This window comes from Zootermopsis nevadensis, unplaced genomic scaffold (assembly GCF_977971745.1).
Source record: "Zootermopsis nevadensis isolate Lab colony 2312 unplaced genomic scaffold, Znev_1.0 Znev_ptg000007l, whole genome shotgun sequence".
Taxonomy (NCBI): Eukaryota; Metazoa; Arthropoda; class Insecta; order Blattodea; family Termopsidae; genus Zootermopsis; species Zootermopsis nevadensis.
In genome coordinates this window covers 4914344-4929665 of record NW_028259139.1, presented here as the reverse complement: position 1 = coordinate 4929665, position 15322 = coordinate 4914344, and the positions used below count along the sequence as shown (strand labels likewise).

Sequence of the window (15322 nt, the reverse complement as noted above, 5' to 3'; positions counted from 1 at the left end):
CTTTGCCATTATTTAAACAGGTTTCGTTCATCCACAATTCAATTTAAAACGTTTACTTTAACTGTCAATCAGTCTCATCAGATATGCATCTTAACAGTGCACGATTACTTTACGTACAAGCAATCTGGTTTCATTTGAGTCCAATAATTAGAATTGCTGTACAACAATGGTCTCCAGCATTGGGTTTCGTGTTTGAAACATAATGTTACGGAGTAATAGGTTCAAACATTTCTAATTGTTAGAACCGATTATTCAACAAGAATGGAACTTTGGATCACATTGGAACAAAAATGATCTAAGGTAAATCTTAACGAATTATTGGGCATGAAACATCAAAGCAAAAACGGTCTAAGACGCAACACTGGCTCTGGTGCGAGAATTACGCAGGACGCAACAATACATTACTGCAAGAACGGCGTATAGTACGTGAAGTGGCGTGAAGAACGACACCTTTTCGAAAGCTGGTGTACTTAAGAGAGTTATCACATGTTGTCTGGTATGCATTATACGTTCCCGCAAAGACTGAGGCACAGAAGGAACACAGCCCTGTCCTTGAGGCAGCCTCAGAAATGAAAGCCAACAAGCGTGGGGTCGGCAGACCGTGGTGAGAGAGACTGCGTTCAGATGGGGCGTGTGCCGTCATCACCTCGGAAGCCACGTCGAACAGGCATAAACAGCAATTTGAATGGTGGGCCACTGCTGTTGAGCAATTAGTTGTCCAACACGTGACCTGAATAAAACGTTGTACGCACGTCTTTTAATCTGTGTACTAATTTGAGGTAACGCAGTACAGTTTCTATGACAACTGGGAGGGAAAAAATCTGTTTTGCAACTAGCATATTAATTCATTTTCCGTTTCCCTCTGGATACTAACAGCTTGTCTGCATACGTTTTGCAAAGAGGTATTACTAAGCCCCAGCAAAGAACGACTACTTCTCATCACGTGAGCTTTTTGTGACAACTTAAATCCCTCTTTATTAATTAGAATTCACTCTACAACAACACAGTATTCATCGCAAATTCAGAAAAAAAAAATTCTGTCATACCCAAGGCGCAACAAATCAGAGCACGGGTTCAGTCAAATCAAAAAAACGTCAATTACTTCATATCCCCTACTACATGATTTTAATTACGTTTTCAGCGTGGGTGATTTTGACGTCTCATGACATAATCTCGCATTTCCATCAAACAAAGGTGTCAATTTATATCACGAATAGACAGACAGCCATGTTTAGAGGCGTCGATGCAATTAGATGTGTAGGCCGTGCGTTCCACCGGCCCCTGAATCAGACGGATGAGACCCGGCGCTTTGCGTCGCTGTTTCCACCGACGGGTCAAATGGGCGGGATATGTAGCACGCACGGAGTGACATTAAAGCGTATCGGAAGCAATGACCGTAATTCGGTTTCGACAATGGCCAGCAGACACCGCTTTTGTTGGCACGGTATTGATTCTTGAGCTGTGTGCCATGAAGTTGCTATATGACAGGAGAGGTTTCGTCATTCAACGACACCGTTCCAACTGTTGAACTTATATTGGCCTATCGGAAGTATCGAGTGGTATGGAAAGATGATCATAAATTTTAGGTAAGGATCTTGAAGGAGGTGGCCATAGCGTAGAATAACCGAATAAAATTACAATTTAGAATATCGGGGGCCAAGGTCGAGATTCATTACCAACTACCTCAGGAACACAAGTTTAATCTCGTCTTAGTTGTTCGGTGTCAATTTACAATGTCGTTGGAAGATGCTAATAACGGGCATGTCTGAGCGATCCTCTTAAATGCTGAGTGCAGAGTCGTGTAGCAGAGAGCGTCTTTCTGTCCCTTGGTACTGCGTTTCGCGGTGCTGCCTCACGTGGCATCATGCAAGCCCCTCGGCTGAACTCACCCCCCAGCGCCCGGTAAGAAGCACTTCCCACTTCCTCAGGAAGACCGAGAGACTTCCATGAATTCTTCATCGCCTTTCTCAGTGTCACGCTGAACCTGTCGTTCGGTAATTTCAGTTCGCTCGACACTAAAGATGCATTTTATTCGCGTCTTACATTAAACCGGGTGCCTAAGTCTACTTACAAGTGAGTATTTTGTTTGAAGGGGATTTTTTTCATTTAACTGCTGGCAGCAATGACCCAGGAATTTAAAGCAGCGTTAGCATTTCAAAATAATAACTGCCAGAAAAGATAATATTATTCTTATCTGTACTGTAAAGTTTTCAAACGTCAAAAAATCATGGGAGATGGGAACCAGTCAGAATATTTGAAGTCGAAATTAACTGAAATTTATTTCCCGATTTACGATCTGCCACGATTTAAGAACGACGTTCATAATCACCTGGGGTTCAACGCTAAACAACGAAATGCAAGGTATCGATCTGTTGCCTCGAGATGCTGATGCGTATTTATAAGGTGGCTGTTTGTAGCTGCGGGTGCCCTGACCTGGCCCACGTACGGCACAGCCGGCATTTGGCTCTGTCATCGCGGCAACTGACCGTCTTCTATTTCGCTGGGGCACTTGGGCGGAATGACCGAGCAGATGCTGGTAGGAGTCTGCACAGGTAAGGGGACGGAGGCAGGAAACGGTCCAGCAAAATCGAGTTGCAAAGAAACAGCACGAAGAATGAAGGGGCTAAATAGGAGAGATTAAATGGAAAGTTTGGTGTCACAGAACGAAGGCGTAATAAAGAAAATGAAGAAGAACGAACGGCATTGAGATAACAGCAGTAAATAAATTAACATGAGGCACTTATATCATCTGAGAAAAAGCGAATATTTTTGTCTTGATATGACTTTGATCACGGGAGTGACAAGTTCACGGCAGTGCGTGTCACTTGGGAGTCGCATCGACTAAGCCATATTTCCCCACTCGTCCTCCACCGCAGTTCGCTAAACCAGAGGGGTCTCTTTGCTCGTGCACATCTGACATAATTAGTACCCCCCCCCCCCCCCCGGTTTGCACATGTCAAAGAAACGTTGAATATTTTAAAGCCCCGTCCAGGAATGAATAAGATGAAGCCAGAGGAAACGAACACAAGAATCGACTGCATTTCCTTCCGTCTTCCCACGTCCTTCGTTTAGTCCTTCATCTAGAAAACCCTGTAACAACAACCTCGCTCCTGTGTTTCTTACGCCACAAGCGAATGATTATGCTATGAATTCAGTGCCTGTCGGTCCGTCCGCATAAATGCACTTTTACGCATCGCAATTCAACCGATTTCCATTAAATTTCGTTCTGCGGGTTCTACGAAAGTCGCCGTCGGGTTAATTTCATTTTGGCCTGAATATGGCCGTCTTCTGGGGTTGTTCCGACGTGAAGTCTGGTAGAAGTTTAGAGACGTTTCAGAGTTCCCTGCTGAGCAGTACAAATGACTGATCTCGCGGTCATACGGTATTTTTCGCCCTTCTTCATATTCGGTTAAATGTTCTCTCGAGCAACTTCAATCTATGTTCTTCTCCTAAAGTTAAAGACCTAGTTTCTCACCCGTACAAAACAAAGGGGAAGATCACAGTTTTGAACATTTTAATATTCACGTGCTGTCACCACGGAATGGCCGGGCTGCGGGTGGAGCAGACGACTTGCGAATATCGAATGAGCAGTCGCCGACAGCCGACAAGGGGTGTTTCTTAAGCTTGGCGGTTGGGCCGGGGCTAACAGCGCTCCACCTTAAAAAACAGCATGTTTCAAAATATTACATGCGTGTATTGATATTATCTTGAAGTTGCTATGTAGTTGTTACAACGCGGTTACATCAATGACAATGACGATCAAAATGCGTACAAATCAAGCGACTCTCAATCCACAATTCCAGGATTTCCAGACTCGACGTCTTGAAGCGACCAACTTTGCTACGTGTCAGCGGAAGTCGTGAACAAAGCCAACACCGCCGGAGAGAAGATCACACACAGCGCTGTTATAAAAAACAAATGAACAAAGCCACTGCGTAATAACAACTGACGGCGCAGTTGCGTGTGGACGCAACGCACTCTGTACTCACATCGAGAAGGTCCATTAGGGACGCGCGCGTGTCAGGGTCGGGCCGAACCATGGACTGCAGCACAGCCTCGAGGTCGCCCCCGGTGACCTCCTCACTCTGCACCGCCCTCTGCAACGCCGTGCCCAGAGAGAAGATCAGCGCCTGTGGAAGGAAGCAGGAACACAAAATTGAAGAAAGCCATCTTTGCTGCTCAGACGAAGAGACGGATGGACAGCGCCGACCCCTCGATGTGTCGCGCTGTAAACGGGACAGGGCCGAATCGGCGTCCGATCAGGATTGGAATTCCGTTGCGTCATCACGTCATCAAATTTCCGTTCACGACATTTGCCGCACAGCCTACACGACCTAAAATGCTCTTACAGACTCACGTGAATAAGACACACGCGTTACCTAACCCAAACGACCAATAACATTTAACGGATCATAACGACGTTACACAAGATTTCACTGATAATCTTGCACTGAGGTCATGAAAGATGACGTCGGGTAGGGGTCTGATGCACGAATCGAAATTTTAGAACTTTACCCCGCCCCGAAGTTCGCCTTCAAATATGTTGCCCGCACCCCGATGACGTAAACTCGACTGCCTTTTGTTTCAGTCCGATCTATTTACAATCTGCCCCGATTATCGTTGTCATTAAAACATTTTTCTTTTAATGCGTAAATTTGAGTAATCCTCGAATGGATTATTTAGCGACGCTCTAACAACATCTGAGGTTTAATTTGGCGTTTGTGGAACGGCACAAATATGGCGGATGGACAGTCTGGAAGGCTTTGTTTAATCGCGCAAAGGCTGTGGACCAGTGGCTGGACTAATTTGGTTCTAAAACTACGAGACATGAGGATGGCGACAAAAACAAAAATCAGAGAAAGTGCACGCACGCACAGAACATGGCTATTTGTTGTTACACACGGGAATGTTATTTTTTACAGACGCGTAGGAATTTCTTGTAATTTCTAACAGATGCATCAAACACGAACGCATAGAAGCCTACGACTGTACAGGATTTTGACCTTTGCTAATGGTATCAGTGACGTTAGAGGTGTGCAATTGCAAAAGTTGAACAGCAGTGACACTTAAATCGTCATGTGAAAAGGAAAAGCGAATCAAGTTGTTTTTGTGGTTTTCAAAGTCAAAAATCTTCAAGTTTATTTTCTATCCATTACCTCCATCTTGTCCCTAAATCCCTTATATGAGGGGAAAGAAGGGAAGTTGAATATGGCAGCCCCCGGCGAAGTGAAAAAGGGGCAGAGCCCCCGTCCCCTTCAACCGCTAGATTCAAAAATAAACTTAAAACGGTAGCAGTTAAATTGCCGATCTAAATTAAGAACAAGGTAGCTCACACAATTTTGTAAAAACAAAAAATAAATCACTAACAAGAAATTTACACTTTCTAGAACTGTTCCAGGCGTCTGGACTAACAAACGGACGGGTCAATTTTAACAGGCTCTCCATGAAAGGTATTTTATTCAATTATTTGGTGCATTCATTTTATTAGTCATTAAAATACAAAACCCTGATGGAGAAAAATTGACCGGCTATAAATCACACGCCCTGTGCACGCGTGTAATTAAGTACACGTGTACCGCCCGGGACATGCGTTGCACAGGGACTTTCTCGAATCGCCCTCAACTGTGACCACTTACATTGGGCACAGAAAGATGCAACCTAACAAGTACAGACAAACAGCTCACATAATCTTCGGAACTCGAAGTGATACGAAGTAAGTACACTTCTTTTCCGCTGTCTTGCACTTGTCACAGTTGCCACAGATCCGGAAGAAGTAGGCAACTCCGAATACTACCTGGAAAAGAACAGCCTTCTTCGGCCATGTTACAACATGCTGAACGTCTGAAATTAAGATCTGTGTTACAGATTCACGTCGATTTACGGCATAGCTTAACGAAAACTCTGTTGTGTCTCAGGGTATTGAACACTGCTGTATCAACGGCACAAGCTATTCATGATCGAATTACGTCCATCCGGGGATTTACGAAAGTAATTTGTTCGACGAAATTTTTTCACAAGCTGAAAATTCGTAAATTGAAAATGAAATCACATTAATTTCAAAGTAAACAAATTCCCACTGGTTTCCGGCTCCCAGAAAGAACACCAAATACCATTTTCACACACGTTAGAATACAAAACAAACATGAGAATAGGAACAGAATTATTACATCTTTATGATAGTCTTTACGTATTTAAATGTCGTGATCGAGTGTTTAGCACTCCTGGGTACCGCTATCCTAAGTGGGGGAATTTTCGTGGTTTTAATCAGTCCATCCAGGAAAATGCCGGGATAGTACCTTATATCAGGCAGCGACCGGTTCCTTCCACATCCTTTCCAATTCATTATCATCCTCTCATTCGACGCTATATACTAAAAACCGTAGTTAAAAAACTAAACTATAAATATTTACGTATTTAACCCTGTAAAGCTATGCTGAAGTGTAAAATCAAACATCGTAATTTGCTGTATTCCTCCGCGTTCGTTCGTTGTAGCAAAAACTCGTGAGTCAGAAATTCGCAAATCAAGTGATAGGCGATCCTATAAACGATAACTGCTTCATTTGCAAGGCGAAAACTTGGAATGAAGTTACAGTCGTCGGGGGAATCAGAGTTGCGGACAGACGACCTTCCAGGAGTAATTTGGGAAACCGGTCGATGCTCCTCTGGCCGCGGGCGGTTTGGTCCAGATTTATCTGGAAGAAAAGAAGTCGTCACTTGCACTACGCGATGACTAGAGGGCACGACTCGGTTCTCAACTGCTGATGACCGCTTGTCGGAAGGAAGGTGGTTCTCATTTTTGGCTAACACTATCAGCAACGATCAGCTTTTGCATCATAACATTCCCAAGTTCGCCACATTGCGGATGAGCCCGAGGTCCACATGCACAGTTTTCACGTGATACAAAATATCGTCTTAGAGATGGAAATTTACGTGGTTCTAACATACTCATGTCAGCAACCGAAATCTTACAGACACGATAATCGCTTAAGATTTTTAGGAAACCATTCACCAAAAATATGACGCACTTCCCGGTTTTATCGACGCCACTTCAACTTTATTACGCATTTTCGTATAACTTTAATACCTCTTTATCTCGATTAACTGTGGCCATGAATGTTGGGATCAAATAACAGTACAGTCGTAGTTTGTGTGACCATGCATCAACTAGCTAAAGGGATATGGCGAGCAGCAACAGAAGACATTATCATTTGTGAATATTAATAGACCTTGTCCTATAGCTGGCAGGACAAATGGGAATTAATCAGTGGTTAACAAAACAGAAGCATCTGCAAAACAAGGGCGAAATCCCTTCAGTGATCAGGTACAAAGGCTGCCATTAAGCACATGTACGTTACAGTAAGCTCAATTTTTGATTTCAGTGACAAATTTAAATGAACAGGGAACTTGGGCCGTAAATCAGATGACGTGCTGATCACATTTAGCACGCAGAAGAAGCGTTTGAGTAAATTTCGAATGAGGATGGACGCCCGAGGTCTGCAGGAGGCATCCGGGACTGACTCTGAAAAGGACAATTCCTTTTTTATCAGAAAAGCGGGCAACACGGATTTATCTCCAGCGTTATTCTTTTCTTTTCTTTTGCGTCCCGCTGGCTGTGGATTGCCCCACTGAAAAATCTGATGATCAGGTTTGTTACGCAGCAGCCCTAAGGATGAGAGCAAAGATTGTTCTCGAAACGTTGGCAGACGATATGGTTTATTCACCGATCAGCCACCTTACGCGGCTTGTAACCCGAGAGTCTTTCATAGCCGAAATAACTGTTTACATTCGAGACAATTTCTCCGACAAACAGGGCGCTATGAATAGTCAAGAACTCAGAATTAAACTGAAGCTGTGAAACCATAATAGTAGCGTGCGATCAGTTACGAAGAGTAAAGAAGCCCACCGCCAACAGAGAAGCGGAGCGCAAAACTGATCCCACCAAGCAGCCAGCGGACAGGGACTCATTCAGTGGCAGCTTCGAATATTCCACACAACACAGCGCCCTCAGGGAAATAAACAGTCGACGAACTGAAAGCACGGAGCACAAAGATCGCGTTTGTGAGGGTGTGGTGCGGAGAACATGGTGGCCACGCAGTCCAATTCACTTTTTAAAAAGAAATCACACCAGCGGTGTACAGTCGTCCTGCCCCGTCGCAGGGAGCAATGTTTAAGGACATGCGGGGGGGGGGGGGGGTAGAGGCTTTAAATCCCAAGTACGAGACATGGAGTGTGCCTCTGCAGAAACTTACACGGATTACGTATAGTTTATAAGTCACACAGAACTTACGGCTCGTTTAATTCGTCTCTCAGCCGCCAGAATTCGTCGCGTCAGCGTCTTCAAACGCGAGCTGCTTATCGCCCCGTTCATCACGTCAAGTGTAACTCGACTCTCGTCTGCATATAATCTGATACTTCAGTCCGTACCGCAAAGAAAACACAAAACACAACCATTACAAAGATCAAAAGGATGACGATTATCTGGAAATAATCATTGTTCTGCAGTGAGAGTCTCACGAAACCCATAGTACCTGACTGTTGAACGAGGTGGTACATATAGTTACCACTGGGCTTCAAACAGTTAACCGGCAAGCAGAACGGCGTTGTACCACTTACGATTCATTTCATTCGACCTACGAAAACTCGTCAGACAGCTCGGAACAATTTTACTTCACCACAGGCATAGCGCCACAAGTAATTTTCTCTAGTCCTCGGCGTACCGCCGCCGAGTGGTGGGGATTGCTGAAAGGCAGAACCAGAGACCAGAGGATCTCGCTGACGCCGTCCATAAGGCTCAGTTCCATCTTACACGTCGCGTAGGACACAGCAATCGGACTTGCAATCTTAGCAGATTTAATTTCTTAAGGCCGACGTTCACGAAGTAATTCCCCAGGGCAAAGAGGAAACCCGTGTGAGAAGCAGAGGGAATGGATTTCTCCCGATTCGCTGTACTTTCACGGCGCCAGAGCAATTACTTACATCCATTCTCTGCAGAAACGCTCTGCTATCGTGCAGCAAAGTTCGTAGAGGCATTCAACCACAGATTACTGATGTCGTCTCGACGTGCTCCTCCCACCCCACCACTCCCCTGGTAGTATCTTACTGTAGTATTACTAAGCACGCGAAAAATCCGAAATTCTTGTTTTAGTCTTACCAATATTCACCTTACCTGAAGTAGCAGGAGAAAAACCCCGATGTGCAGACGGAAGACAAATTTGTGCACCCCATTAGCATTAAGAAACTAGAAAAATGCGGCAAATAATAACACCTGCCGTGAGACACACGTCGCAACGTAATACATCTTCATTACGTCTTTCATAAACAGATCCTGCATAACGTCCGTCACTTAATCTGCCTAGAACCGCTCTTCCTGCTTCGTAACGTTATATTTCTCTGCGCAAAGTGGGAGGGAATCATTCTGTTCCGAAACTAATCCTCTACCTGTCGCCGCAGCCAGTGGCGAATTCTGCTCCGGAAGACAACTCCAGCCGGAATGCCATATTATTAAATTCCTTCATCAACCGCACCCCAAAACTAATGTTACAACAACAAAATCATTATCATCATCATCATCATTATCAACAAGCCGTTTCTGTGTTACGCAGTAAAACATCTTCTTCATGTTCCTCCGGTGCTCGTGATTTGGAGGCGAACGCCCTACAGTCCCTGACCCCGCAGAAAGATTCGGACGGCGACATCCTTATTCCACAAAGGTGATACAGACCCCACAGCATCCGCATGGCTCCATTTCTTACAGAAACGTCGAAGAGATGAGAAATACATGCAGAACTTACTCGGAAAAAAGAGACAACTTGGGAGATCTAAAAGCAGATCTAGGGGGGAAGTGTTTAAGTGGCATGGATCGGATTGATCTAGCAAGGACAGGGAATGGCAAAGAATCTTCAGATTCTGTAAAAGGCAAATCCTTGATTTGGTTGGACACGATCAGCTTATGAAGAAGGCTTCTCCCTCACAGAGTCAGCAACAGGCGAACCACAAGAGCGAGGAGACAGGCTTATATAAGGAAATACATGTCGCCGGACTTCAGTAACTAAATAACACGAGTTCTTGTTGAGAAGCCAGCAGTAAGCTCAACTAGTAAAGAAATTCAGAGCCATTTATGGAACGGAAGGGCTTATTACAAGAGCCCACAAGTAAGAGCAATCCATTCCACGCCCTACAAGGACTCTACTACGATAAACTTTAATATTATCCCCACACTTATGCCTATGAACACGACATGCCCCTCCCATGTAATCCCCCTTCAATTCGCCCCCATAAAATTTGGAAAATAACAACAACTGGGGAGCTCCTCATTATGCGGTTTCCTCCGGCCTCCTGCCACTTCATCCCGCTTGGGCCCAAATATTCTCTTCAGGCACTCTGTCCCCAAACACCCCCAATCATCAGTGACACCGTTCCCTAAAATGTGAGAGACCGGATTTCACACGCATACAAACAAACAGATAAACTTACAAGTAAGAAGAAAAGGCAAAATACGGAGTAGCCATTTCTCAAACTCAGTCCGCTATCGGGAACGCGATTACCACTTGTTACCGAGGACCTGAAGTATCTGCACTGCCGCAATTTCAAACGATTTTGTGGCGTAGTCTGACGACCGGACATAACGACATGAGCGCAGTCCCCTCCGCCTTTACTTCTAGATCAACTTTCTCAGACAGCCCTCTACTAGTGCCATTTCCTGGTCTCCATATTCCGTCTCATCACTACAGGTCTACCCCCCCCCCCCCCCGTTCAATTCATAAAATCGAATCTCCCATTTCATGAATACAAACTCCTACATACGTTAAATCCACAGCATGAGTACAAATTATTATTGTCTATCCCTTCATTAACAGCCAGACATTTGCCGGTCAAGAACTGTTTCCCCCACATCGCCTTTAAAGAACATTTTAATAATATATACACAGCATATTTATCCTCGCTACACAGAGGGCATCTTCCATACTTAAATCAATTTTTAATGCCTCTCAGCTTCAATTCTCGCTCCGTGTTCTTCTTTGACCCATTCCGATTTAATCTCACTATAAAATATTAATGGTCTCTTCTCCTTAATGTCTGTGAACAGATTACGTCGTTCTGAATCACTGCATCTTTCTTTCCCCTTAGCTCTTGCCAAATACATCCTCGTCCTCGCTCCATCTCTCTGACCAAATATCGGGTTGCCGTTCAGAGCACGCCTTTACCAACACTTCCTTGTCCATCTGTACAGTTCTTTGCCGGCATTTAACATCAAGACACAACGGCCTGCTCACTCTACCACCCCTTCACGGCTCCAATTCAGCAACCCCCTTCTTGCACCCTTGAACCAAACCCACATTTATGCACCATGAATCAGTTTGGACTTACACATGTTGTATAAAAGTTGCGCCCTCATAAAAGGTGTTCTAACTGAACACCTGTCAATGGCTACAAAGAACTGGTCTCCTTTCGCCATTTGTTTCATCGCACTTAAACCATTCATTTTTCTCTCTCCAATTTCTCGCTTGCTTAAAAATCTAGAAATCTGATCTCTTTTTTTCAGATTTCATTCTAATTTCTTGTCACTGCAGCGTTTTACCGTTCTTCCAAACCCCCTCTGCAGCCCACAAAGTGCAAATGATCTGCCAAACAGCATCTCTGAATCCAAAAGTTTGTGCATGGATTACCCCGAGATAAAAAAGAATCCATTTTAAAAAGTGAATGCTCGGAAGCCCTGCACTTTCGCGTTACAGCAGCGACCTACCATTAACCTAAAAACCACTTAGCATTTAACAAACAGGCGTAATGGTTGCCTCAAACCCAAAACAACCTATTTCTGTTAGCAGCATCTCGTGCCCCGTGACATTTCACGCTGTGCTTTGTGTACATTAATGTTGCATCACTACGGGTTTTTGGACGCATTAAGGACTGATCATGTGTGAGTGTGTGTGTGCGACAGCAAATGTGGACAAGAAAACGCCTGGATGGACGTTGATACAACGCTACTAGTGGTCAGTCCAAACCCTTGGTTCTTAAATCTCCGCAATCGGTAAAAACAAGGCGAACGCGCCGAAAGTGTCCTCAGGAGAGACGATGGTTTTCGTGGATACGGAGCGTATCAATAGCTCGGATTGTCTTTGCAGCAGTGACGCGCCTGGCTGACGGACAACGTCTTAGCGTTCTGTTCACAATGAACGCAGGAATTTCTCTTATTTGCCGTGCAGACAAACGAATACAAAGTAATTGACTTTGCCCTGGAAAATATCAACAAGAAACGACACATCGACATGTAGTCTGGAATAAAGTCTTCTAAAATTTAAACAAATGCAACCAAATCCTAATTATGTAAATTATCACAGTGAAAAATCGATGACAGAAACTGGTAAATACTCTTTGCATACTTCGCAATGTGTGAAGAATCAGTCAATGTAAGGCTATCCCATACGATAGACGAATACGCTTCCTTTCAGCTAGTTAACGCATTATGTAAGAGACAAAAGTAATAAGCCTTAATGCACATACAGCCAGTAAGCACAATTATCATGATGATCCGAAGAGATATCTGCCCCGAATGGGGTTCGAGCGTACGACTACCTGCGCACGAGCTCAGAAGTGTAACTCATGAGTTACACTGCATTCTGAGGGATACGATCGGAGATGGAGAGTCCATGTTATCTGCCAGCCCTGCTAACCTGGCTGACAATCTCAAAAATAAAAAGGTAACCGTAGTAGAGAGTGGGTCAGCACGGGGCACAGCCTACGTCTCCCCGGGGCCGCCGGAGGACGACGTGAACCGAAACGACGAACGAACGCAGAGCCATCCTGTATTATGCAGCACTGCAATAACCTACATCGACGCCTTCTGCAGCTGGTCTGGCGTAATCATCGACAGGAGAACCAATTTTGGAGTAAACAACTTCTTGCGCGCTCTAATAATTGAGACTTCAAAAGCCGTTTCCCGTCATTACTCACTTTCTCGCTCGGTAATTCGATCACCCAATTCGATGATAAGTTTACAGTTCCTGGACCTTGGGTTCAATTATTACAACGCGGAAACGGCGCGTTGAAACTGAACGGGGGATGAGTTGCTTCTTATCTCCACCCGCTGCGTTCACTCTTTCAATGATTTCGTGCCCGATTCCAAAAGCTGCAAATGGTACCAGGTTTGCAAAATTTCCACCTTGCCACGCATCGCCTTCACTGAGACCTCTTTACAACAGCTGTGCTATACCAACACTCCATTAAACATGACTTGTGAGCGGTGCCACACACCCACACACAACCAAATGGCTTACACGGACTGATCGAAGAGTCACTGAACCCACATTAAAATATTCACTGATGGCTGCAGTTCAATATATTTCGATTAGATTAACGCAATTATACAAGAGCCCACGCAGGTCGCGTCATGTTGTAACCCGCTCGCGCCAGTCCGTCGGTAGTCTTTGAACACCAGAAGTACGAGGGCGTCTTTTTAACAAGTGCAACGACTGTTCATTGTCGAACGCCGCCTGGCACCTCGTTCTTACTTGACTCTTGCCAGAATGAGTTTTTAAATGCGTTTCCCGATTCTCCTGTGGCAAACAAGTCGACAATATCGCGACTGGTGAAGCATTTCCGTGGCACGGGAAGCGCGCGCAGGAATAGAACATTTCAGGAGTGGGTTGGGCGACTTTTCGATCGCCTGTAAAACAAGCCTAAAAACGACAAAACGTTGTCCTGGCAACACCACACGCAATCACTCTATTGTGCTTGGGCGGGAGAATAATTCGGGTAGTTTTTAGGTTTCAGTATGGCACAACGCGCGTTCACTTCCAGGGTCACGTTGTAGGCTCCTCCACACGGAGCGACACAAAAAGAATTGTCTGTAGGAGGCTGGATGGAGAAAATTGTACCAGGATAAGTTTCACAATCTGGGCTCCTCACTAAATGTTACCAGTGTGATACAATGGACCAGTCGTGTACAACGCATGGAAGAGATGCTAAAGGCATGCGGAATTTAGTAGCAAACCTGAAGGGAAAATATGACACGGAAGACAATATTCAGATTACAGAAACATAATATGCGGATGTCGACAGGATTAAAGTGGATTCGGTAGGGCCCAAGGGTGAGTCCCTGTGAATACGACGAAAGGCAAACGAGACATTCCAACAAAAGAATCACACGATCTAAAAGATGGCGATACTTGACAAGACAACCCATGCAGACGATGCCTCAATGATATCGATAAGAGCCAACAGCATTCTTAGCGGCAAGCAAGTGACTTGTGAGTGCACTTCACAGCAAGGCAGCAGAACTACGCGTTTTAAAGTTCTGAGGCAGAAATACATGTTTCTTGTCAGTCACTGCGCCTTCCTCTCCACTAGAACATGAAAACTGGAGTGAAGCAGTTACACCTACTCAATCTCAGTCTGGACTACAGGCAGTTTCCAAATGCATTATTTTCGAGTTCGCATCCCTAACTGATATTCCTGTTCATTTTTACTGCGAGCACAAAATACACCAGCCATAAAGGAACCTTACATCGCAACGGGAGGCCTCATTAAGAGCTTACACATTACTTTCGGGCGCACATATTTTCTTTTTGCAGACCGCTAATTACGTTAAGCATAAAAAAGTGTTTCATACACAAGTCACGCATGCGCTGCGGTCTGAGCGCCTTGCAACCAGACTTTCCGCACAGCGGTAGAGACGGCCTTAAAATCACCGTAACAGATCCACGTTTAACTTCGGTGACGACAGAACTTTAATTCGCCTGGCACCAACTCTTATATATTTCTTCGTGGGAATGTGGAGGAGCATAGTCTTCCTGGAGACTTTCATTCTCCTTATAGACTGTAATCTTTAATTCCATAGACAGGGCATTCAAAAAGGTAGAGCTGTCCCACTACACGCCATGTAGGCGCTTGGAGGCGAGGGAGAGGAGGTCCTACCTCTGCACGTAAATCTGAACATAGACAAACGCCACATGACATGACATCACAAGGCTTGAAGACGTACTCACTTTTTCCAAGCTGCTCGCATCGCAGGCGACCTGCCCTCCAGAGCGTCGTTCGGGGGCCACGTACACATCGCAGTGCTCGCCACAGTCCGCATAAGCGAGCTCCAGCCGCACCCGACCAAACCGCGTTAGCTGGAGGCCGCTCGGCGTTATCCGCGGGACAGCCTTCTGCGGCAACACGCAACCTGCAACACACAGACACAACGGATTGGAGGACGACCACCTCTCGGCCTTCGTCCAACCGGGACGACCTCTTTACGCCTTGTCAGAAGCACACGGAACGATGGAAGAGTCGGAAAGGCTTTATCGGCATGCCTGACTCGCATTTTAAGCAGCCGACA

At 45.2% G+C, this 15322-nt stretch overlaps 1 protein-coding gene across 8 annotated transcripts in view; it reads right to left on the bottom strand.

Annotated features, from left to right (window-relative positions):
* The window catches only part of LOC110830707 (tyrosine-protein phosphatase non-receptor type 13), a 162667-nt gene that overhangs the window by 41949 nt on the left and 105396 nt on the right, over positions 1-15322 (bottom strand). For all 8 annotated transcript variants that reach the window (XR_015533901.1, XR_015533902.1, XM_087344038.1 and 5 more), the window contains 2 exons: positions 14985-15166; positions 3990-4130 (listed from right to left, as the gene is read on the bottom strand). Coding sequence is in view for 6 of the 8 variants with exons in the window: in XM_087344038.1 (XP_087200164.1) it covers positions 3990-4130; positions 14985-15166 (323 nt within the window). In the remaining 2 variants the exon portion in view is untranslated. The remainder of the gene's footprint in view (positions 1-3989; positions 4131-14984; positions 15167-15322) is intronic.